The 27,267-nt window shown below is 41.2% G+C and overlaps 1 protein-coding gene across 1 annotated transcript; it reads left to right on the forward strand.

Moving 5' to 3' along the window:
* Positions 1–1,263: 1,263 nt before the first annotated feature.
* On the forward strand, positions 1,264–16,270 carry LOC308301296 (gap junction Cx32.2 protein-like). Its single transcript, XM_080745224.1, has 6 exons — positions 1,264–1,382; positions 5,690–5,818; positions 7,553–7,826; positions 8,593–8,698; positions 9,775–9,875; positions 12,569–16,270. The coding sequence occupies exons 2-6, from the start codon at positions 5,690–5,692 to the stop codon at positions 12,745–12,747; spliced, it is 789 nt and encodes a 262-aa protein (XP_080601350.1). The 5' UTR covers positions 1,264–1,382; the 3' UTR covers positions 12,748–16,270.
* The last annotated feature ends 10,997 nt before the right edge of the window (positions 16,271–27,267 follow it).

The raw sequence follows: 27,267 nt of genomic DNA on the forward strand, positions 1-27,267 counted from the left end.
TCTCTCTCTCTCTCTCTCTCTCTCTAATATCTTATCAGTTTATCTATCCATCACCTAGTTGTAGCATAACATTTCAAATAGTTTAATATTTTTTGAAATTTTAGATTTTTGCATGCCATCACGTTTGGTGGGGCAGACAGGGCATTTAGGTCTAGATCCGGCCCTGATTAATAGCAGCAATAATTAGGCAACACAAGACCCAAAATAAAATACAATATTTCATATCATAGTCAGGCACAATCCATAATAAATAATAATCGAATATTCAAATGGCTTCAATAATGTTATAAATGTGTTTTACAGTTAGGCCTACTTTGGCCTCGCCTTGGATGACAGCAATATCCTGGTACCACCCTGTCCCTCCCTGATCAATACTGTGTTATCAGATAGTGATCATTAACTTTATGCATCATCATCACGCACACACACCCGATCAGTCATAACAGGAAGGAGACACGTATGCCAAAACAGCCCAGATGTCACAACACGTAACTTAGATAGCAGATCTACAAGCTCACATCTCATGTACTTTGCAATTTATACTTTTGACTGCTTTAAATATTTTTTAAAAGCTACCTGCTTTTAAAAGTAGTTTAACCATGTAAAATAGTATAATAACTGGGCAACTGTCACTCAGAGTTGAGTATTTGACCAGCAGTATCTTTTCCATGAAAACTACAAATTGTGGAGGTTACACTACAAACTGGGATTGTGAAAAAAGCAGATCTACATGCTCACAATTTGGCCAATGTTTAACTTGTCATTTTAGAGGTATTAAAAAGTCCTTAAATTGTCACGTTTAGAAATGTCCAGATACCCTCTATACACTTAAACTTTATGCTGGTTTGTTTACTGTTGAGTGAGAAAACACATGAAGCTAATCTGGGAACCCCCAAAAATTATGTGGGGACCCCCCCCCCCCCCCCCCCCCCCCCCCCTCCCGACCAATAGGTTGAGAAACACTGATCAATGTGACAATAAAGTAGATTGTGATTGACAGAAGTATTGTGTTATTTCAGTATACTTTGACTGAAGTATGTGTTATTTCAGTATACTTTGACTGAAGTATGTGTTATTTCAGTATACTTTGACTGAAGTATGTGTTATTTCAGTATACTTTGACTGAAGTATTGTGTTATTTCAGTATACTTTGACTGTATTTCAGTACTTTGTCCATCTGGGTGTCAAACATTAACTTGTCAGACATGAGCGGTAAACACATCAAAACAGCCCAGATGTCAGCGCAACGTGAGCTCTCTCACACGGTCACAGAAAGTTGTGTAACCTCAGCTTCAAGGTTCAAGGTTCTGCAGGTGCTCAGCACTGCCACACACAACGCTTCACGTACGCCTCAGCTGTGACCACAAGCTTCTAATTAAAAGGTAATAATACATATTGGTCATTTACTGTACCTCGTTTACATGCAATATAAAACATATAATAGAATATAGCATATTATGTTTATTTGAGCATTTAGGTATCTTTTTAGCTGCATTGTTATTGTAATTTCAAAGAAATGGATTTTCTTTTGTATTTTGATTAGTATTATTTTTGTGTTTAGAAATGATATGAGATTTAATATTTAACGATAAATAGCATAAATTATGTATAATTAAGAATAATACATAGTAATAATGAAATCACTACTCTTTAGGCCAATTTTGTCCCTGGAAATTTGCTCATACGGTAAATGTATCCTCTGCATTTACCCAGCGTAAATATATCCTTGTATTTTTAACTGTTGTTATTTTTATTTTTATTAAACTAAAACTAAAACATAACAATGTTTTTTACATGAAATAAAGCATAGTTTAGCTAGGTTGTAATAGTTAAAATGTCATTATGGCCTCTTTAATGTTTAGTATCAGAGTTTTTCTAGTGAGCCAACGTGCTCTATACGACACCATAGCACCACCCAGTGGTGGAAAGTATAAGTATTTACTGAAGTTCATTTATCAGACACTCTTATACAGAGTGACTTACAAACGAAGTGTACACATTCATTAAATGGAGAGAGACAGTGTAGCATCGTGTTGTTGTTGTGAGCTTGTAGATTGTCTATTTTTGAAAACCTTTTGTAGATTTACTCAAGTAAATATTTTAAGGTGACGGCCACTTTACATTTGGGGGCTGTACATTCTTTGAGGGCACAAAGGTCAAATGCCTGGGCAGGAAGAACATCTCATTTTAAAGTAAATTGATATATTTTTCATAACCATCTGTGAAATATGTAAATAATGCATCTTTTTATCTTACTAAATATATTGACAACTGACTAATTTGTACAAAACGCTCAGCCCTGGCCTAATACCAACCCTCCTGGAGTGTGCAGGCCTCTGATGAGGCCCTATAGTCCAGGGTTCCTCAAAGTGGGTGTCGTGGCACCCTAGGGTGTCGTGATGGCAGTCGAGGGGTGACACAGAATAATCTGATAATTCACCATGGAATTCACCATTATCACTTCACTATGCTTTAGTCAAACAGATCTGATTTTCACTGTGTTCTCCCAAGGATCTCCCAAGAATGGCATTTCATCAGTTTAATGGAAACAGGCTAAATTCGCTTTGTCTTAATACGCATTTCTGATCATTCGCTTCCCTAATTCGAATACGTTTATGGAAACATGGCTAGTGTAATTCAGGGGTGCCGTGGATGAAAAAGTTATTTACAGCAGGGGTCTTCAACAGGGGGTCCAGGACCCCTAGGAGGTCCTCAGAGTTACTACAGGGGGTCCTCCAAATCTTTGTGTGATAGAAACCTTTTTCTCCTTTTTTATATGAACTACTTCAACCCTAGCGTCCATATTCTGAGAACTTTAGCCAAAAATATCAGATCTACAAGCTCACACAGCCTCGTGCTGCGAGGCGTTGTGAGCTTGTATCTATTTTCTGCAAAAAGCTTTGGTGTAGAGGGGAAAAAGAGCAGACTAAGTACAGAGTGAAAGATCAAGTTTATTAACTATTGACGTTTCAAGTGGTTAAATATTTGAATAACACAAATTGACATGAACCCAAAATACAATGATGATTGTGCTGTCAAACAATGAAACTATATGGAATCTATTAACATGTTCTGGGGGTCCCTGCTTCATCTCTCTCTCAACTAAGGGGTCCTTGGCCTGAAAACGTTGAAGATCCCTGATTTACAGGGTGTAATAATAAAAAAAGGTATTTCCAAGGTACCCAGAGGCTAAAAGGATTGAAAACCCCTGACCTAATCACAGTCACTGGACCAGAGGTGTCAATTGGGTATGGCAAGCTATGGCAGCTGCCATACCTTGGCTGAAATGAACCTAGCCCAACCCTACCCTCCCCTGCCCCTTCTTTGTATATACTGTTTGTTTAGACTTACTGTCTTCTTTTTTGTTTTTCTTTAATCTACTGCATAGTACTGCATGTGTTCTATTTGTCTGTCATTCAATGTTATATGAGATACTTCAATGGTTTCCAGTGGAAATAAGCTTAGTCTTTTCATGGATCTCCTTTTAGTAGACCTTGTACCAGTGAACTGTACCGTCATGAAACTGTACCTTTTCCTATGCAAACTTCTAATAAAGTCTTCAATCAAAACAGGGGGAAATAATAAAATGGACTGTAATCATGCCTGTTGCTAAGGTATGGCAAAATGACTGGTGTCTTGCTGCCATACCTTAGCTTTTTCTGATTTGACGCTGCTGCACTGGACTCTGTAGAGGATGGGGAGGGGAGGGAATTAAGGATCTCAAAAAGACTACAACAGATGTATTGATGATAGAGAGGGTATAGGAGAAATGGGAACGCTTGGGGAAATCCTTTGGGGCCCCAACTGAACGCTAGGTGTGCCACAATACTGAACCGAACCGGTATACCGAATGGCCCTGTACCGAACCGAACAGCCCATACCGAATTAACCAAACGTCTTTCTTTTTTTTTGGGTGTGGCCAGATAAAAACATAATTTTAACTCTTTCTGTAGACTTTTTTTTTGAGAAAATCTTCCTCCTAATATAATTATGACTGATAACTGATTATCATGTTTTAGGGGGGAAACAAATGATTGCACCCCATCTTTAAAATTAACTGAACATTTTGGATTCTTTATTTTTTAATTTTACATTTTTACTGTACCGAAACCGCACCGAAACCGTGAGCCAAAAACCGAGATACGAACCGAACCGTGGGCTGACTGAACCGTGGCACCCCTACTGAACGCACCACCAATGTGTCAGTTAATTGAACCGACACATTGCTCCAACTAGGGATGGGACGATAAGCGATATTATCGTTTATCGTGATAAAAAAAAAAAAAAACACTCACGATAATCGTATCGTGGAGATTTCATTCATCGTGATATCGTCCTCCGTCATGCACTTGGATCAATTCACCTTTTATTTGCCGAGCTGCATATCCGGTACCATTTAAACCATCTATAATTGGTAAAAGGTACTTATAATATATGTACTTGATACAGTCTTTTTTTCACTCCCTATCAAATGTCTTTGCCAAAAAATTGCCGATCTACAAGCTCACAAACTTGTAGATCGGCAATTTTTTGGCAAATGTTCCAACCCAGGATAATTTTTAGTATTGCGACAGTATCGTAAATCGTGATTTCTTTGGTCACAATAATCGTGATGACATTTTCATATTGTACCATCCCTAGCCCCAGCTTGGGGCAGTGTGTGGGTACATCAAGGCCACTGTGTGGATTGATTGATTGACTGACTGACTGACTGACTGACTGACTGACTGACTGACTGACTGACTGACTGACTGATTGATTGATTGGTTGGATACTTTATTAGAAGTTTGCATATAAGGGAAAAAAGTACAGGACAGTACATTTCACTGATACAAGGTCTATACTAAAAGGATTTAAACCACAAGAATGTATGTTATACTAAGTAGTACAGTATCTCTGACATCCTAATGCCACCTGGAATCACATGGAATGTTAGGAAAGCGCCCCATCTTGTGGCAAAGCAGAGGTACTACACATACACGTTGCTGTTTCACCACAGTAGCTCATTGAATGTCCTTTTCAACACAGAGGGTTAGGCTCACACATTCTACATGTGTTTACGATATCTAGCTACATTCTACATGTAAAATACATAACTACAGCCACATCAATGGTGAAAGAACTGTTCGCCCCTTCTTGGCAGTATGGTGAAGAGTACAAGACTATACGGAAAACTAGGGGTTAGCAAAGAAGATTTTAAACTCACCACGTTGACAACTGACACATTTTTTTCAATTCTTAGTTCCATCGCCAAAGTATATCCAAAATAATCTACGAACAGTTTGCAAGATATCTTGAAGAGAATAACTGATTCATGAGTTACAATCTGTCTTCAGAGAAGCAGACACATGCCTTCTCTATTTGAATTACCAAATCAAACGTGAGGTGGATTTGGGCAAATATAGCGGCATGGTCATGCCTGGACCTCCATAAGGCATATTTGACACGGTCTGGTGATGTCAGTGTTGATGCCAGTGGTGAGCGCACCTCAAGGCGTTCTCTGCTTGCGCAAGTAGGCCATATGGCCAACCTGTGCACAAGACACAAGTTGGCACCTCGACAGATTAATAATGTTATTATTATTAATGTGTTTAACATATGGGGGATTGGGGCTTCCTGTCTTCTCTGCTAGATAAGGTCCAGACTCATTCCACGGTGGTTTTACATTAATGTGTGTTTTATTTAACAGATGGGGGAGTGGGGGTTCCTGTCCTCTCTGCTAGACAAGGTCCAGACTCATTCCACGGTGGTGGGGAAGGTGTGGCTCTCTGTTCTCTTCATCTTCAGGATCATGGTGCTGGGAGCTGGAGCTGAGAAGGTCTGTCTATCGCTGCTGTTTAAACCCCCTGCTTTAGACCAGTGGCCCTCAAGCTTTTCAGGCTGTGACAACCAATTTTAACTGGTTAAAATTGGTTAACCCATCCTATGAGCACTAAGAGTTGAGGAATTACATTTTGTATGACACGGTTCTATTGTGAAAATTAAATAGCCTACATGCTCATTTTCAAAATTTCTGCCTCTAATATTTGACAATTTGGCCAATGTTTAATTTGTCATTTTAGAGCTATTAAAAAGTCCTTAAATTGTCGCTTTACAAATATGCAGATACCCTCTATGCAAATAAACGTTATGTTGTTTTGTTCACTGTTGAGTGAGAAAACAATGCTGCACATTAAGTTAATCATCTCTGAGTCTTGCGTGGCCAGACTGTTGACTCGTGCGATTTGCAAATGCTCCCGTCATACAGACTGGGGCGACGGAGGTACACGTTGTACAGTTATGTACAACGTGAACAGTTGTACATAACTGTACTGTGGTTAACAGGCGCAGGCATGTGCACACATAGACATCAAAGGGGGCTTGAGCCCCTGCCCTTTTATCCAACATAGACATCAAAGGGGGCTTGAGCCCCTGCCCTTTTATCCGCCTGTAAAAAAGTGCCCTCTCCAGGACCTTGAATGCAGTTTTTACTATGGTGAAAGAAATGCAAATGCCCCTCTTTCCATGCCATACCTGAAGGCAGCATTCAAGAAAATTGCCTTGTCCAAACTCTCCTGAACTTGAACGCAGCATCTTATGTTGAGAGAATTGCCCTCCCAGTGTAGAAATCCATGCCGTTACGCCACATCTCCAGTATTCCCTTGATTATGCTTAGTTCAGTGTGGTATCAAGTACCAAAAACAGCCAACCTCCAAGCTCACAAAGCATCGCGCTGCAACGCGGAGATGGAGATTTGCCATTTTCAATATTTTCACCAAAAGGCCGTTTTCGAAATTTCAGCCTCTGCCTCTCTAACATTCCCCTACCACACCACCCGATCACTCAGATCAGCTTACACGGTGATGCTGCTAAAAATCCCCGGACAAAAATCCTCTCGTCCTAGACTCTTCTCCCTCCTGGCCCCCAAACTGTGGAATAAACTCCCTGTCGCACTTAGAACTACAGACTCACGCCCTAGCTGCCACCGTGGCCTGAAGACTCACCTCTTCAGACTCCATATACATTCTTGTTTTTTCTCTTGTATTTTTTTTCTCTCTTTTTCTTTCTTCCTTTTTTCTTTCTTTCGTTTTTTTCTTTTTATGATGGAAAACAAATCTGAACACACTTATAACTAATCAATGTCTTAATTCATGAATACGTAGGATAGGCATTCACAAGCTTTCAGCTTCTGCCTATTCCTTTTGATCACCTGTAACAATGAATGTATGAGATGATCAAATAAACTAAACTAAACTAAACTAAACAACTTAGCCCATAGCACTTTCTGTAACACTCCCCTTCCCTCGATGACCATACATGAAGCTAGATAGCATTTTTAGGTTTTAGAAAAGTTTTTTTTTTCTTTTACTGATTAGGTGCGTGGTCTACCTACGTTATTGTTTTTCGAGATTGATATTCCTATGCATTCGTTATATTGTTGTTGATGTGTAGTCTACTGACATATTATCTTGCTTATTATATCAACGTATTACCTGCTTGTCGTAAATCGCTCTGGATTAAAACGTCTGGTAAATGCCTAAATTGTAAATTGTCTCTGCGCGTCCCTGAACAGGTGTGGGGCGACGAGCAGTCCAACATGATCTGCAACACCAAGCAGCCCGGCTGTAAGAACGTGTGCTACGACCACGCCTTCCCCATCTCCCACATCCGCTTCTGGGTGCTGCAGATCATCTTCGTGTCCACGCCCACCCTGGTGTACCTGGGCCACGTCATGCACGTCATCCACAAGGAGAACAAAGTCAGGGAGCGCATGGAGGCGCAGTCTGGAGACGACTTCATCAAACCTCCCAAATACTCGGACGTGACCGGGCACGTCAAGATCAAAGGTAGGACCGTCAAGGCGGTGGCCAGTATTTGAAAGAAACCTATCGTACACAGCCAAAAAGAGTGAACATACAAGTAATCACACGTGAAAATAAGTAATGTCACAAATAAATCGTATTTACAACCTTGTTTGAGACTCCTGTGTGACAAAAAACGCATCACAACTTCCTGGACCTTATGAGTACAGATCGGGGGTCAGATTTACTGATTTCCTGGCTTACTTTGAGAAGCCAAACTGGATCCTGGATTAGCAGCCAGGTAATATTGAAAGAAAGAGGCACTGGTGTTTACTGTCTACATATTGACCAGACAGAGACAGAGGAGAAAGTCATACAGTCAGCTGGGGCATTAAGGCCACTGTGGCCTCAGGTCATGGTTTGAGGAGCACAAGGCCAAACTGAGGGGCAACGACGGCCATGGCCTTCATGAAATGCTTCCTGCCCTGTTTGCCACAACCAATTATACTATATGTGGACTCCCTTCCTAAACTAAAAGAATGTCTGAGCTTAAAATACAACCAGGCTTAGAAGAACAGCTTTGAACACCTTGGTAGTAGCACTAGATAAGTTCTGCCGCCTGTCCGGTCAGCTGTTCAAAACGTTTCACATTCCTAAACTGATATTGTTATAATAATATATTCTGACTAAAATGTAAATAACTATTAGTTGTCCCTCATGTGTGGTTCATGTGTTTACAGGGGTGTTTAGAATCATTGTGTATCCTGTTTAGCTATAGGTGTTTAGTATCATTGTGTGTCCTGTGTTTAAGGTGACCTGCTAGGCAGCTACATGGCCACCATATTCTTCAGGATCATCCTAGAAGTAGCCTTCATCGTAGGACAGTACTATCTGTACGGCTTCATCATGGACCCACGGTAGGCCTGCACCTACACACTGATTAAAAGGAATATTTAACAATTATTCCTTTTATTATTATTAATATATACATTATACTATACTGTATATTATATTAATTTGCATGAATCCATTTAGACCTGAACGCACATCTGTGCCACTTTAGATTTGAACCACTTTAACCATTATTTTATGCTTTAACTATTAACAAATAGCAAGCTGCAAGCTTGTAGATCTGCAGATTTTAGAAAAAATCATGAACGTTTGTGCAAGTCTTTGAATATAAATGATTCGATAAATGTCTTCTAAATCCTTCTAGGATTTTTCTATGCCAGTGGTTCAAGGACCCCCAGAATTATATGGCCGTGGACCCCCATCTAAAAATATGTTGTTCAAGGGCCCACCCCCAGAAGCAAATATTGAGTTACAAATGTTCACTTTTTAAAATATATATTCAAAGAAAGACTACAAACTCGCCTCGCTGTGAGCTTGTAGATCTGCTATTTTTCTATAGTTAAAGCTTTAAATAATTCTAGGGCTTTTTTTTTTCATCATGGACCCACTGAAGGCCTGTAACTACACATTGTTTTATTAACAAGTATTCCATCGGTTACTATGTAGATACATCTAATAATCAAGACGCACAATTTACAGTATATATTTATACTTTCTCTGTGTGTGTGTGTGTGTGTGTGTGTGTGTGTGTGTGTGTGTGTGTGTGTGTGTGTGTGTGTGGGTGGGTGCGTGTGTGTGTGTGGGTGGGTGCGTGTGTGTGTGTGGGTGGGTGCATGGGTGCGTGTGCGTGTGTACGAATTAATGCAAAAATAATCTAAAATGATTAGTTTCATTAAGCCCTATTCAATAGTTTTATCTACAATCTCACATTGAAAATAAATCTGTCATCTCGCTCAAAACATGTCATAATGTGACAAATTGTGAGCTTGTAGATCGGCTATTTTTGCTATGAAAAAAAAACTGGAAAGACATTTGACAACTCAATATTGATTATTGTTATTTAAATTGATTATGGATTATAATGTTTGCTAATGGATTAAATGGATTTTTTTTGACTAAACTGTTTCCCCCCTCCCCCTAGGATCGAATGTTCGCGGGCGCCCTGTCCCTTCACCGTGGAGTGCTTCATGTCCCGACCCACCGAAAAAACCATCTTCATCATTTTCATGCTCGTTGTGGCATGTAAGTTTTAATAAGTTATACAAAACTACAAAACATTTCAAAGTAAAATGTTTTGTTGTCCACCTGCCCCTGGCAGGTAAATAAAACATTCAGGGCAGGTTAGTCGGGGGCCTTAAGGATATTTCGCGCTAATCAGTCTAAAAGCGCGAAATTTTGCACAGATGTAGCTCAGGGCATGCTCTAATGATTTAGCTAGGGCGCCCGAGTCGGCGACCTTCGGGGTCGCCACAGCTCCAGAAAACACCCCAAAAACTCTGAAAAGTGATGACTCATCACTTTTCATCACTAAACCATCGTTTTCTAGGGCCATTTGTAGCCCAAGGAATGTTTTTTGTGCAAAACAAATGCTTGCAATGGATTCAGCATTATGACAAACCCCTAGTTAGACCCCTCACATCCAACTTAAATACCCAGAATAAAAGTGTTTTTCTGGGTATTTTCCTCCTGTATAGAAAGTTGATGGGAGCCCAACTTGATTTGGCCGCTGTGCCGACCCCGAAGGTCGCCGACTCGGGCGCCCTAGCTAAATCATTAGAGCATACCCTGGGCTACATCTGTGCAAAACGTTGCGCTTTTAGACTAATTAAAGAGATTACCATGTCATCTCCCTTAGGCCCCCGACTAGGTGGAGTTTGCTTTCAGGTTTCCCGACTGGGAAAGTGCTCATTTGAGAGGAGACACAACAACCGTCTATGCACGTCTAACACAACACCAGATATCTGTCTAAACACCTGAACGTCTATGAACACAGCACCAGATATCTGTCTAAACACCTGAACGTCTATGAACACCAGTCATGACGCCTATGTCATTACCACAGTAACCAAAGCAGATATGTCGACGCAGGGCGGCTTTGGGTTGAAGTTGTTTAAATCAGTCTGAACACAGAGATCAGATCTGTGTCACTTGAAAATGCAGTGTGAACAGTCGGGCCAAATGATTGGATTTGAGAAATAAATCAGATTTAGGCTAGATTTGACCGCAGTCTAAATCTAGCCTAAGTTAGTAGTGTCAACCCCAGACAGCATCATGTGTGTCCACTAGGGGTGTAACGATATAGTAACTGTATTGAAATATCGTTTTTAACTTAAAAAGTCGAAGTATATCGAAATGAAAACAGCTAAAATCGAATCGTATCGTTTTATTTTGTATCGTATCGAATCGGCAGTGCAAAGAATCGATTGTATTGATACTACCTACTTGTGCATTGTATTTAGTATTTTTAAGAAGAACATTAAAAGGAGGGGTTTAATTACTTTTCCTTTCCATATAGCTACACTGGTCTATTGATAAATGTGTGTAATCTCTGGGTTCATGTCAAGGTGCAGAGTTGTCAATATACAGTGTCCATGTATTTGGCAGATAATCACTGTTTACTTATTTATATCCATAATAATACATGTTTCCCTTAAAAACCTGCACTATCCACACCTTTCACACAGATTTAATTTCTTTGCTAAATAGTTACTATATCGGTTTTAAATCATTAAATCGAATCATATCGTATCGCCATGAATGAACCAATATCGTCCATGTATCGTATCGTCAACCATGTATCGTGATATGTATTGAATCGCTATTAAAATGTATTGTTACACCCCTAGTGTCCACAGTATAAAAGCTGAATGATTGAAACTGGTGACTGGGAGATATAGGTGGGTGAGTCTAATAATCATTATAGCGACATCCTGACGTGAAATAAGATATTTCAAAAGAAGGAAACAAAGGCTATATTCAAATCAAGTTCATGTTGGGAGTATTTTATTAACTAAAGTCATTAAACATAGCCTAATGTTCACATGGCACTGACCATCTAGAAACTAAAAACATGGCACTTCATTTAAAAAAGGTTGCTGACCCCTTCCTTATAGTATCAATCCCTGTGACAGCATGTGTGTCCACACAGTATAAAACAGTTTGATGGTGGTTTCTAAGGGCGGATTCACACTGCAATCCGATTGATTTGAACTGTTCCCGAAAACAGTTGCCTGGTCCCCGCTGACCAGCATTCACATTGGCCAAAGTTCTTCTGTGCCTGGACTCCCTGGAGTACACTTCATTCAACTGTAATTGTATGTGTGTGCCTCCCGGGGGCGCTGTTGACTATGGGGCTTTTGGAAGTATAAAACGTCATGTCACAGAAGAAGAGTATCTTGTCAGAATTTAGAGCGAATATTAAAGTTTTACAGTGTTCCTGACGTTATCTTGAGTTGTAACAATAACGGAACCACAATACACAACCAAAGCAGTATGTTCTGACTGTCTTTGAAACATCACAATGTAACGCCGTCTGTAATCATCGTATAACAGTAACGTCACTGTTGCACCCTTGATATCTTAATAGTGATGTTGCGGATCAATCCTTGTTATTTTCATCCCAGCAGAAGCGACACCACTTCCTTGATTATGGAACAGTAGCTTCACATTGCAGCGCCCGTTCTCACGGACGCATCATGCGGACTCTAGCCTACCTCCGGAGGTGGTCTCGGGGCCAGAGTTTCTGAGGACAGTACGCATGCTTCACACTATCAAAACATCTGCCAAGTAGCCTCGAGAACGCATACCCGAGACTGCAGTGTGAATCCGCCCTAAAGCTGAATGATTAAACCAGTGTGATGGTTGTTTCCAGGCGTCTCCCTGTTCTATCAGTATGAAAGCTGAATGATTAATCCAGTTCCTGGTTGTTTCTATAGGCGTGTCCCTGCTGCTCAACGTGGTGGAGGTGTTCTACCTAATCTGCTCCTCTGGGAGGCGGAGGAAGAGCCGAGCGGCTCCGTCCTCCTCCCTCGCCCTGGACTCCCGCTTCACCAACAACAGCCTGATGCACAACCACAAGCTGAGCCTGCAGGCGGCGCCCGACAGCACAGCGTGATAAACCACCGGTCTGCATGATAGACCACCGGTCTGCATGATAGACCACCGGTCTGCATGGTGGACCACTGGCAGGGACATGCTGGCCATTGGGAAAAGCGGGACAACTCCCGAACGGTCGGTTCATTCCCGGCCGGTCCAGGAAAAATAAATTAAAATAAAATGTCGGCCTTCGTTCCATTTTGGGGGCTGGGCGGCCAACAAAGTACATCGTCACTGTCGGGCAGAAACCTTGTATCTCCAAGTTTCAAATTTGTAGATTTTTTTCGCGAAGCAAAGCCCTGCTTCATCATACAAGGCCGTAGTAGTAGTGAAAACAGCAGATCGGCTGTTTTCACTGGTTTAAATCATTTTTAAAATGATAAATACAAAACAAACGGTTTTGGACATACAAGGTTTCCACCCGACAACGACGAAATATAACTCATGTACAGTAATTGGCCCACTGGCTTGTCACTTGTCATGCAATGGCAAATCTTTGAGTAGCAGCAGCGCTATAGAGAGAGATCTCTCTCTATAGCGCACAGAGAGAGATCTCTCTCTATAGCGCGCAATGAAGGCCTCTCCGACTCTTTTTCCCGGGCTGAATCAGGGGCACAGCACGTCCCTGACCACTGGTCTTCATGATGGACCACTGGTCTGCATCAGTGGTCCTCAACCTTTTCAGGCCGCGACCCCCGACAGAATCATATTTTAACTGGGGACCCCCCCACCCTGACGAGCACTAAAAGTTGAGGAATTACATTTTGTATAACACGGTTCTATTGTGAAAATAGCAGATCTACATGCTCACAACGCAGATTTCTGCCTCTAATATATTACCATTTGGCCAATGTTTAATTTGTCATTTTAGAGGTATTAAAAAGTCCTTAAAGGAGTAGTTCACCCCCAAAATGACTTTTTTTCTTTTGATTAGTCACGCCATGGAGACTAGAGTTCAATAATATTTTTTGGTTTTTGTCGCATTCCTAAGACAAAAATGTAATTCAAGTAAATTTACCCCCATTGATTCCAGATGGTGACCCGTTTAGAAACGGGTCACCATCCGGAACGAATGGGGGTAAATTTATTGTTATCACATTTTTGTCTTAGGAATGCGACAAAAAACAAAAAATATTATTGAACTCTAGTCTCCATGGCGTGACTAATCAATATAAAAAAAGTCATTTTGGGGGTGAACTACTCCTTTAAATTGTCACTTTAGAAATGTGCAGATACCCTTTATACCAGGGCTACTCAACTTGAGATGGCTCAGGGGCCACTCAGCAAAATACCAAAAGTCCAAAGGGCCGCAAGCTAAAAATGACGGTCCTATTTTGGACGTTTACATTGATTTTGTACAGTACACAGTCTAATAATTAAGGAAACGCACAGAAAACAGCCACATTTCCATAAGCCAGGCCAAACCTCATTGAACCAAAAGATTGTCATGGATGGAATGATGAAATTGATGACATTTGAATTTTTTTATCAAATTAGGCTTTATTCACAAAATGTGATGTGAAAATGAACAGTTCTGGTTCAACCTTTTTGTAACCTCCCCTGTGTCTGGGTATGCAAAGCTAGTGAACTTTGGCAATGTAAAGGTATGTTTTCTCATGCCACTAACACTCCTTTTCATTAATAGGACAGATTTAAAATAAATAAACGTTTATACTTATTATTCAATCACTCAAACCCCAGCATCCCTATTCTTGGGGGACATAGCCGATCTACAAGCTCACCACAAGATGCATTGTGAGCTTGTAGATCGGCTATTTTTGGTGAAGAGAGTTATTGTATGGAAAAAATAACTCATGTACAGTTCAACTCCCCCTCAGATGCACTGTACTTGTAAAACAGTTTGATGCTTTGAGCTTTGTAAAACACAACAGCTCGTTGGAGGAGATTTGTGTTAATAAGCATAGTTCCTTGGCTGCAGCGCGATCTGTTGGAATGCTTGGACTGTCGGTGCCATAGAGTTATAGTCGGAGCTGACTGGCGGAGTCGCGGAGGGAGAGACAAGCAGCGGAGACAAGGGCTAGGTCTTCATTAATAGACTGAAACATGACGATCGCGGGATTTGCGGCCGTTCATATCGCACGACCGTCATGCGTCTCCGCTCCAGTGAGCCCGACTGTGGTTGTCTGCTGCAAAATCTCCGCATATTTGTCTGTCTGACTGTCTCGTTGTACTGTAGCTCTAGTGTAGCCGCCTGCATCTCTGCACTGCTACTGCATTCGCTTCCTGACTCTTATCCCTAACTACGGAGTGCACCGAGGGTCAAACATCACCTCGTTTTGCGTTTCGCGTTAACTTTGACAGGCTTAGAAAAATCATATTTTTTTTGGCATGATCATGACGGGCCGCACAGACATGCGGAAAGGGCCGCATGCGGCCCGCGGGCCGCGGGTTGAGTAGCACTGCTTTATACACTTAACTGTATGTTGGTTTGTTTACTGTTGAGTGAGAAAACAATGTTGCACATTAAGTTAATCATCTGGGGACCCCCATGGGGGTCCCGGCCCACATGTTGAGAACCACTGGTCTACATGACACATCACTTGGTTTAGACGCTGGTTTATGACGCCACCCAGGCACGTGCACACATAGACATCAAAGGGGGCTTGAGCCCCTGTCCTTTTACCCGTCTATGATAAGCGCCCTCTCCAGACCATGAATGCAGTTTTTACTATGGTGAAAGAAATGCAAAATGCCCCCCCCCCTTTCCATGCCATACCCAAAGGCAGCATTCAAGAGAATGAATTGCCTTGTCCAAACTCTCCTGAACTTGAATGCAGCATCTTAGAATTGCCCTCTCTGTGTAGAAATCCTTGCCGTTACGCCACATCTCCAGTATTCACTTGATTATGCTTAGTTCAGTGTGGTATTAAGCACCAAAAATAGCTGAGCTCCAAGCACATGATCTACAATAGAACACATAGAACATAGAACTAGAAAGATGCAATTCTGGGAAATTGCAAGTGTGGTTGCCGTGATGCGAGTCACACTTTGCAAATTAGAATTTTCCCCGTTCAAGTCAATGGGGAAGATTTAATCTATTTTTATATCAAGACATTACATCCTGTCAGCTTGCCATTACTGCTATCAATAAGAACACGGTCAGGTATTTCAGAGCTGTAAAAATCATAATGTATTTATTTTGTATGTGATTTTTGATGGTGTTTTTTTTGCTTTGATAGTGATCAAATGTAAAAATGTGTGAATAGAGGTGTAAATAAATACAACTTTTAGATTTTGTGTATGTAGATAACAGTGTTTGGGAGGAAAATATGAACCACTTGAGTCCTATTTCAAAAATAGTGAAAAATGGTCAATCTACAAGCTCACGTCATATCACGGTACGTCATTTTGTGAGCTTATAAATATTGAGTTATTTTCAAAGGTTTCTAAACTTTTGACAAATTTGAAAAAACCTTGTGAATTGGGACACTACTCATAATGAATATTTGCTTTTGGTACTTAAACAATATTTTGATGCCAATACTGTATTTTTACTTTCACAATAAAATGTTGAGTTTTGTCGTCATTGTATATTTTAACATCAGTTACTGTATGTACAGTATGAAAGAAATGTCCCCTAGGGCAGGGGTTCCCAAACTTTTTTTTGTCTCACCTCAGGGCACCCCATAAATATTTATTTAATCCGAGGCACCCCTACATTATAATTTTCACTCCCAGCACCTTATATTTATCGCATATTGTCGTTGTCAGGTGGAAACCTTGTATGTACAAAACCTTTCGTTTTATATTTATCATCTATAAAATGTACTAAACTAGTAAAAACAGCAGATCTACGACATCTGCGACAGAGGTTTCTGCCTGACAGTGACGATATTTTAGCGATAATGTTGCGAGGAAAACGTTGAGATAATAGCCATTTTGGTTAGAACTGACTGAAAATAACTTTGTACTTCAATTTTAAAATGACACTAAATATATTTTCAAGTGTCCAAATAAATTCCAAATATTATCTAAAGATCTCGCGGCACCCCTAGACTACCGTTGCGGCACCCCAGGGTGCCCCATCACCCACTTTGAAAACCCCTGGTCTAGGGACAATATGTCTATCCTGTTCTAGTATCAAATTGAAACACTAGATTTTTTTTTAATCTGTTGAATCTAGGGTTGCAATACCTACCATAGGGATTGAATGCATCAAAACATTTTATTTCTTTTGGCTATATGATTGTAAATTTATTAAACAACGTCAAACTCGCCAATATTGCGGCTCTATGGAAAGCTTGAATTATCCTGTTTCTTTAGTATGTTGGAAGCGCTCGTGGGAAATCGCTCAGCGGTCCTGTGTACCACCTGGTTCTAAATGTCACAGAATGCATCCCAATTTTGAGGGGGACATTTGCAGAACATATCCAATCTACAAGCTCACAACGCAATATAAAACATCCAATCTACAAGCTAACAACGCAATATAAAATATCCAATCTACAAGCTCACAACGCAATATAAAACATCCAATCTACAAGCTCACAACGCAATATAAAACATCCAATCTATAAGCTCACAATGCAATATAAAACATCCAATCGACAAGCTCACACCACAATTACTCCAGTACCTGGCTTAAAGTCCTGCTCGCAATTTGGTGTTAGGGGAGTTTCTCACCTGAACTGAGTCAGTGGGTCCCTAGACATGAAAAATCACCGAGGTGCTCGTTCGCCATAGTGGCACGAATGGCACAATGGCCATATCAAATATGGCTGCCATCGGCTATGATGAAAATCCAACTTTTCTGTTTCTGGGTATATATGCACATGTAATACCTCTATTTGGACTAATTGGGGTGTGGGGAATTCATTTCTGACATTGTTTTGACCATTTTGGGTGATCTGGACCTCAACAAGGTCATGGTCAAGGTCATTTTGCTATTCCGAAGACCGTGGCCATAACTTGGCCATTGTTAGGAGTAAAAACAGGTGCAATAGGTCTAAATCAACTAATGCTGACATGTATAATTCATTTCTGACATTGTTTTGACCATTAAGATCATCTTGTCTTTGAAATATCAATGTCAATGCCATTTTTCAAAAACGATTTTGTTCATTACTTGCACTTTTATAGTATTTTTTGTAAGTTTGTTACTATTTTATTGTAAGTTTGTTTTGTTTATAACAAAAGACATACTAGTGAGAAATACAACAAGTGAACATCCACATTTAACTTTAAAGGGGGGTTTAAAATGGGTGTTTAAATGAGCAAATAAGACTATTTACGAATAAAAGTGACAAATAAAAATCACACACAAAATTAAATAACAATTTCCCTCAAAGTGCACCATATTGTGATTGTGTGCATCCAAGTTAGTATGATATGTTTTTACAGGATGTATTTGCCATTGTTCCATGGCAAAATATGATGCACCGATATTGGGGCGGCATAGCTCAGGGGTAGAGAAACCGTTATTAGAGCAAGAAGGGTTCCCAGTTCGAATCCGGGCTCCCCCTGAGTTAATGTCGAAGGGTCCTTGGGCAAGACTCTGAACCCCACATTGCTCCCGGTGAGCTGGTTGGTGCCTTGCATGGTTTCCTCCGCCACCGATGTATGAATGTGTGGGTGAATGTAATGCACAATTTCTGTAAAGCGCTTTGGATAAAAGCGCTATAAATGCACCATTTACCATTTATCCATCAGCAAGGCAGCCATATCCTCGAGAGTCGAAGTGTTCCTTGCATCCATCCATGTTCCATTGGTTCTAGTCTTTCCTCAGGTTCCTTGGCTGTTGCAAGCAGGTAGCAAGACATGCACTAGAAAGGTGCCTTGTTGGTCTCAGCAGTTGTACTTCTCTGCTACCAATGCCGTGTCTTGTTCTGTCAAGGTCTTTGCCTCTCCAAAGTTTGTTAGATATTGTATTCGGTCAGAAGCCATAGCTGCATGCTTAGTCCCCACCTGGCCCATGCAGTCATCTCCAGTTTCCAAGGCATATGTCCCCTGATCACTGTCTTGGCTAGTGGTGCTCCAAGATGAGAGACTGCTTGATGCTGTAGAAGCATGTGCCGCTGCACACCTAGTGCCATACTGCTACCAGATCTACTTAATCCCCAGTGCTTGGAAGTATCACTACGACAACTCTCTGGGGTCCACTCATAATCCTGGCGACCCATTATTCCCTCCATTAGGTTAGGGTTATGGGTAGGTTTAGTTATAATAGGGCCAGTTGACTCCACATGTACCAGCAGCTTGGTGACAGCCTCCTCAACCTAGTTCAATCTTTGGGATCTCTTCACCTCCAGCCCCTTTTGCAGGGAGCCACTCATCATCAGAGATAACAGAGTCGACAGACCCATCCCTCATCAACTTTACAAATTCTGGGTGTCTGAGGAGAACAAACAGCTCTCCAGCTGTGTGTTCGGAATATGGTGTCCATTCAAGCTTGTGGCGATGTAGGTAGAACGGCTGCCTCCTGCTTATTTGTCGAAGTGTCCTTAAGCAAGACACTGAACCCCTAACTGCTCCCGATAAGCACCTTGCATGGTTTCATGGTGTGAATGTATGTGTGAATGTGTGTTGTGAAATACATTGTACAGCGCTTTGGAGAAGAGTACTATATACTGTAAATGCAGTCCATTTACCATTATCACCTCTGTTGTCTCTGTTGATGATGTCGCTAGTGGAGAAGAGATCCCAGACATCTTGAATAGGATTGAGGAGGCTGACACCTGGTGCATGTACAGCCTCCATTATAACCTTCACTAACCTAATGGTCAGAATAATGGGATGTCGGAACTATGAGCGGACCCCAGTCTCCTTCACATTACTGCTATACTACACCCCATATTTCCAAGCACTGGGGATGAAGGAGATCTGGCAGCAGTATGGCACTGGTGAGACTCACTTCCACTGCATCAAGCAGTCTCATCTTGGAGCACCACTAGCCAAGACAGTGATCAAGGTACATACTGTATGCCTTGGAGACAGGAGATGACTGCATGGGCCAGGTGAGGATTAAACATGTAGTTATGGCTTCTGACCGAGTACAATATCTAACAAACTTTGGAGAGGCAAAGACCTTGACAGAACAAGACACAGTATTGGTAGCAGAGAAGAACAACTGCTGAGACCAACGAGGCACCTTTCTAGCGCATTTCTTGCCACCTGCTTGCAACAGCCAAGGAACCTGAGGAAAGACTAGAACCAATGGAACATGGAACAGGACATGACATAAAGGCTTGTCCTGTTGTCTGGGACAAGTGCCCATACTATGGAGTGGAGGGAGCAAGGGGGTTCATTTTAGCCGTCCTTTTGTTAGTATTTCAATGTATGACATTTTTATCCGGACAAGTGACTTTTGTCCCCAGACAAGTGAATGGGAAATATACTTGTCCAAAGGACAACTGCCTCAAAAAGTCAATGTCAAGCTCTGATGGATGGAAGGAGCACTTCACTCCTGCCATGTCTGAAGCAAGACACTCGACACTGATGGAGTTCTGTGCATCATATTTTGCCATGGAACAATGACAAATCCATCCTGTAAAAACACCTCATACTATACTTGCATGCACACAATCACAATATGGTGGGAAGGGAAATTGTTATTTAATTTTGTGAGTGATTTTGTTGTGTAATTGTATTTGTTACTTTTATTCGTAAATAGTCTTATTTGCTCATTTAAACACGCATTTAAAACCCCCCTTTAAAGTTAAATGTTGATGTTTACTTGTTGTATTTCTCGCTAGTATGTCTTTTGTTATAAAGAAAACAAAAATAGTAACAAACTTACAAAAAATACTATAAAAGTGCAAGTAATGAACAAAATCGTTTTTGTAAAATGGCATTGACATTGATATTTCAAAGACAAGATGATCCTTAATGGTCAAAACAATGTCAGAAATGAATTATACATGTCAGCATTAGTTGATTTAGACCTACTGCACCTGTTTTTACTCCTAACAATGGCCAAGTTATGGCCCACGGTCTTCGGAATAGCAAAATGACCTTGACCATGACCTTTTGAGGTCCAAATCACCCAAAATGGTCAAAACAATATCAGAAATGAATTCTCCACACCACAATTAGTCCAAATAGAGGTATTACATGTGCATATACACCCAGAAACAGAAAAGTTGGATTTTCATCATAGCCGATGGCAGCCATATTTGATATGGCCATTGCGCCATTCGTGCCACTATGGTGGACGAGCACCTCAGTGATTTTTCATGTCTAGGGACCCACTGACTCAGTTCAGGTGAGAAACTCCCCTAACACCAAATTGCGAGCAGGACTTTAAGTCAGATACTGTATTAAATATAAAACATCCAATCTACAAGCTCACAACGCAATATAAAACATCCACTCTACAAGCTCACAATGCAATACAAAACATCCAATCTACAAGCTCACAACAAAAATAAAATATAGGGGTGTAACGATATAGTAACTATATCGAAATATCGTTTTTAACTTAAAAAATCGAAGTATATCTAAATGAAAACAGCTAAAGTCGAATCGTTTTATTTTCGAATCGGCAGTGCAAAGAATCGATTGTATCGATATTACCTACTTGAGCATTGTATTTAGCAGTTTTAAGAAGAAAACATTAAAAGGAGGGGTTTAATTACTTTTCCTTTCCATATAGCTACAGTGGTCTAACGATAAACGTGTGTAATCTCTGGGTTCATGTCAAGGTGCAGGTTTATATCCATATTCCATAATAATACATGTTTCCCTTAAAAACCTGCACTATCCACACCTTTCACACAGATTTAATGTCTTTGCTAAATAGTTATATCGATTTTAAATCATTGACTCGAATCGTATCGCCATGAATTAACCAATATTGTCCATGTATCGTATCGTCAACCATGGATCGGGATACATGTATGTATCGAATCGCTATTAAAATGTATCGTTACACCCCTAATAAAATATCCAATCAAGGGTCCTTGGCCTGAAAAACACACACCCATAAGTTAACACATGGGTGACTAACAGGTCATTTTGGCCGATTTTGAGATTGCAAAGTGCAATAACTCTCCCCGTGAAGGTCTCAGAAATTTCCCCTTCCATGACTTTTCCTAAATACTCAAGATATATGTTCTCGTTTTTTTCCCCCCTTCTGAAACATTTCCTAAGTATGAAATAATATTCATTTATACCACTCTGACTGCATTTATAGGTCAAATTGACCAGGTAAATTCTTTAATTTTTTTGCCCAGGAGAGCAACACCTCCTCCCTGCTGCCAGCAGGGGTTCTATTGTCAATAGAACAACAGACAATAGAACCCCCGCTGGCAGCAGGGGAGGAGGGTGTTGCTCTCCTGGGCAAAAAGGGAGAGAATTTACCTGTCAATTTGACCTATAAATGCAGTCAGAGTGGTAGTTTTTTATTTTCAGTCACCCAAAGGAGCTATAGTCAACTTTTTCTTGAAAAAATGGATACTAAAATAAAAATAATGTTTCGAAAATATATTATAAAAAAATAAGCTTAATATATGTGTTTCTATTCAAAAATGACCACAAAAAGTGTAAAGTAATGATAAAATAAGAGTTCATGTTGGCCATTGTCAGACCGACACATTGTTTACATTCTAGTCTATAGTCTAGCTCTAGGATGTAAACAAAGTGTCGGCCCTACAATGAAAAAGTTGACTATAGCTCCTTTAACCTTCATGTTATTTAGGCTTGCGTGTTGCAACATCAACATTACAGTCAAACACTGCTCAACACAACATATTCACATAATGCATCTCTGCATTGCATCACCTAAGGCAGTGGTTCTCAACCTGTGGGCCGGGTGTACAGAGGACATCTGCACATTTCTAAAGTAACAATTTAAGAACTTTTTAATGCCTCTGAAATTAAACATTGGCCAAATTGTCAAATATTGAGGCAGATAGATCTGCTATTTTGCATTTTCACAATAGAACAATGCCTCAATTCTTAACGCTCGTCAGGGTGGGGGTCCCCTCAGTTTAAATAGAATTATGTTGGGGGTCCCCAACTTAAAATAGGATTATGTTGGGGGTCCCCAGTTAACATAGGATTATGTTGGGGGACCCCAAGTTAAAATAGGATTATGTTGGGGGTCCCCACTTAATATAGGATTATGTTGGGGTTCCCCAGTTAAAATAAGATTATGTTGGGGGTCCCCCCAGTTAAAATAGGATTATTACTGAAAAGGTTGAGAACCACTGATGTAAGGCATATGCTAACAGCTAGCTCACCTGGACAATATCTCTCTCTCAGTCAACCAGCAGGGATTTAAAGTGTTTCTTCAGCCTCCACTGGTGATGTTCTTCCAGCAGGCTTTCACTTCCTGATGTAAACAACTCCAGTCTGCTTCCACGTGAGCACAGTCTTACATCATATGCTGTGTTTATGTCACCGTTTCACTGGCAAACACCTGCTTGTGTGTCAAACATGTCTGTCTGTCTGTCTGTCTGTCTGTCTGTCTGCCTGTCTGTCTGTCTGTTTGGGGGAGGGCACGCAGTGGCGTCAGTTCAGAAAAAGCTAAGGTATGGCAACATGACTGTGCAGCTGACCTGCATGCCAAACCTTGGAATAGGCCTATACCATTTTGTCAAAATGGGGAGAATAAAAGTATGGAGAATATAATTATAATACCCTGTTAAAGTGACCATTTTGTAACATTTTGCATTTGTAGTTATTTTACTGTAATTTAACAACATAATAACCAGTGCAGATAGACAAAGAGACATCCATGGCTTTATTTAAAAGTAACTTTTATTTTCCCCCCTGGACCAACCAGTGTTGCCATGTCTGCTTATTATAAGCTAGCCGCAAATTGCAACACTAGATTTGTTTTAATATGTTGAATCTAGGGTTGCAATAATACCTCCCATAGGCAGCCAATGCATCAAAACTCACTCACCAACATTGGGGCTGTATGGAAAGCTTAGAGTATCCACTTATCTGCAAAGTGTTTGTTTAATAAAAACCCAGCATAGACATGTTATGAGTTAATACATCAATAAATCCGAGAAGACATGTTTGTTTGTTTTTTCGCTGCTGGTTTAGGAGGCGTACGCGTCTGAGTAAATAAGTAACTTATTTTTTTTAAGATATATATATATTATTATTTTTTTGTGTATTGATATGACAGTAGACTGACAGGAAATGGGGAGAGGGACATGGGCAAAGGTCGTCAGGAATGGAAATCAAACCTGTGACACGTTGTCAGGTATTAGAGCCTCCATGTGGTATGCGCCGCCCTGGACCACTAGGCCAGCGGGCGCCCCCAGTAACAACGTCTTTGACGCTGGCTGAAGCATCTTTGTTGCATGCCAGTAGGATACTGTAGCAGTACTGTTTGTTGCCAAGATGCTCCATTTATACTGTATGTGAGGACTTACAACCTGTCCTGAGCTACTGTTATGCAAAGTAACCAGGTCTTGGGGCAGGAATGGAGAGCTTGTGGTACCGTGCAATGACCATGCAACACTGCTGCACAGGATCCTTTGTGACTGTTTCTTCTGCCAGCACAGACTGCACAGAATCCTTTGCTCAGGGCCTCAGGCAGCCGCTCAAGCATCACAAAACTGTAATTCCACCAAACCGCACGTAATTTTGGACTTTCTCTTGGATATCTGTTTTCTCTTCCTTTTTCCTCTTTTCTTTCATAGCCGAAGTTGCCAAGGCCTACTTGTGCACCAGCAGAACTCGCCTTGTTATTTATATTAGGTCACACTTGTTGATGGTGACGTCACCAAGAATTCTGGTCGCTGATTGGCTACGGGCATGAACACAAACCCAGGACGCGACATAAAGATACATATATATATATATACATATTTTTTTTTTCTTTTTTCTTTTTTTTCAAGGGTTTTCCCATTGGATGACATAAACACACACACAGGACACGACAGAAACACTGAACGCAGTACTTGCTCAACTCTGCTGGAGCAAGTCATTTATGCATCCATCTATCTATTCAGCTTGAGCTGAAACTTTGCCCAAATATGGTTATTTATGATCACAATAATCACAATAATGACATCATAGATGACTGACCTCATAGACTGGCATCCTATATAAATGGTGGAGCACGTTATAAAAGCAATTATTTTACAGAGGAAGACAATAAGGATCGGTTCTTATTCGGAGTGTTGCTGGTGAGTCAAATGTTGCGCTGGACGGTAAATCTGAGAGAAGCGCCAAATAATGGAGGTCGTCAGGCTGCAGTGACTGTGGGGAACAAGCTGTACTCATTTGGAGGTTCCTCTAGGGGTCACATCAATGTGTGCGTCTTCAACACAGTGTCTCTCAGATGGAGGACGCTGCCCCAGTGGAAACAAGAAGAGGAGAACGTCACCTTGAAGTTCCCTGCTGGCGCTGTTACCATACCGCTGTGCTGGTAGAAGATACCATCTACATCTGGGGTGGTTGGTCTAACTCAGGTTACAGCAAAGTGCTTTATGCATATGATGTCAACGCCCACTCATGGTTCAAACCTAATATTTCTGGGACTGTTCCAGATGGGAGGGAGGGCCACTCCGCCGCCTGTGTGTTTGGAAAGGTCATGATTATTCATGGAGGATGCAAACGGCTGACTGGAGACACTAATGACATCTACAAGTTGGACACCAAAACAATGGTCTGGGCTTTAATTAACACCAGGGAACTCCTCCACCTGCTTCAGCATATCACTCTGCCACCATAATCGGGACAAAGATGTTTGTGTTTGGGGGCTTGGAGGGCTATAGGGCCCTCAACACCATCAGAGTGTTTGACACAGAGACCAACTGCTGGCTGAAAACACCTTCTGCACAGCTTCTTCCAGAGGGACGCAGGAGTCATTCAGCCTTTACCTACAATGGAGATCTGTACATATTTGGAGGCTACAACAATAACCAGCCCTTCAATGATGTCTTCAATGATCTGTGGAAATTCAATCCAGAGAACTTCTCCTGGAAGGAGATGAAGCCCAAGCAGGAAGGCCCATTAAGGATGATTTGTGGCTGCTGTTGCATGATGGGAGATTGTGTCATCCTCTTTGGAGGATGCAGTGATGGCCTTTCGATCTTAGACTTGAGTCCTAGTCTGAAGACATTATGTAAGCTGGCAGTTATTCAGTACGGTCTGGAGCAGTCTGAACTCCGACATGACATCAGGTTGGAACTGGCAGCCATACCTGATGGAACTCGAAGACTAAAATAAATATAAAATCTAAACAAAGTGGCACTTGCTCAGTGGAGTTCATTTCTCCGCCAGGAAGTGTGACCAATCAGTCATTCCAATCACCAATCAGTGGTTCTATCAGCTCACAGTGTGCCGCTTGCATTGTGAGTGACTCGAAAACACTTGGCTTTGTGACTGTTTCATCTGCCAGGACAGACACAGCAGTGTTACATTGGTGATTTAATGTCTGGTGGGACGCTAATTTAAAGATGTGCACTTGGCACGCGTTGTGCCACGTGCGCGTGGCACGACATCAATGCTGCTGGTTTAGGTCTAGGAGGCATACACGTCATAGCAAATACAATTTTGCTTTGAACAATTAACTTCTCCTTTTTCAAGATTGATGTGGGGGCTTTTTTGCCTTTAGTGATAGGACAGTAGACTGACAGGACATGGGGAGAGGGAAACGCAGCAAAGGTCACAGGATTACAGGAATCAAACCTGCAACAGGCTGTCAGGCATTAGAGCCTATATGTGGTATGTGCCTGGACCACTAGGCCAGCAGGTGCCCCAGTAAACTTTTCTTCAACGCTGGCTGAGGCATCTTTGTTGAATGGAAGTAGGATACTGTAGCGGCACTGTCTGTTGACAAGATGCTCCATGTATACTGTATGTGAGTACTTACCTAAGCTACTGTTATGCAAAGTAACCAGGGTACTTGGAGTACGAATGGAGTAATTCTGCCCAAAAAGACTTGGGAAGGTTTGGTACCGTGTGCAATGACCAATTGCAACACTGCTGCACAGGATCCTCTGTGACTGTTTCATCTGCCAGCACAGACTGAACAGGATCCTTTGCTCATGCAGGCGCTCAAGCATCACAAAACTGTAATTCCACAGAAACAACACTTCATCTTGGACTTTCTTGGGTTCCTGTTTTCATTTTTTCTTTTTTCCTCTTTTCTTTCGGAGCCCAAGTTGCCAAGGCCGAGTGATGAACATTACCTTCAACATGTCTTGCAGCATCGACAGCCTTGCTGATATCAGATAGGACCAGCCTTTTTTTCTCCTCTCTCTCTCTCTCTCGAGACATCCTAGGTCTTGTGGGGAAAGCTCGCACATCTCCAAGAGTCATGGTGCTGTACAAAACAACTGTAGGCCTCAGGATTTCCTGTTCCACTTTTTTTTTGTCTTTTTTATTTGCACATAACATTTTGGAGTGTCCCAGGTTAAAATGACCTACATCACATCTTGATGCATCGAAAGACATGTAGATATCAGATAGGAACAATCCATCCTTTTTAGGAATGAAAGGAGACAATGATGGATTCTACATAATTTTCACACAGCATATCCATCCAAACGTTATGTACATGTGAGGTGCCAACTTGTGCCTTGAGGTACGCTCACCACTGGCATCACCACTG

Source organism: Nannobrachium achirus, assembly GCF_963921795.1.
Source record: "Nannobrachium achirus genome assembly, chromosome: 16".
NCBI lineage: Eukaryota > Metazoa > Chordata > Actinopteri > Myctophiformes > Myctophidae > Nannobrachium > Nannobrachium achirus.

Coding starts and splice junctions, on each gene's coding strand:
- LOC308301296 (XM_080745224.1), top strand. CDS start 5,690: ATGGGGGAGTGGGGGTTCCTGTCCTCTCTGCTAGACAAGGTCCAGACT. Junction 7,827..8,592: donor CGGGCACGTCAAGATCAAAG/GTAGGACCGTCA, acceptor CCTGTGTTTAAG/GTGACCTGCTAGGCAGCTAC. Junction 9,876..12,568: donor TTTCATGCTCGTTGTGGCAT/GTAAGTTTTAAT, acceptor TTGTTTCTATAG/GCGTGTCCCTGCTGCTCAAC.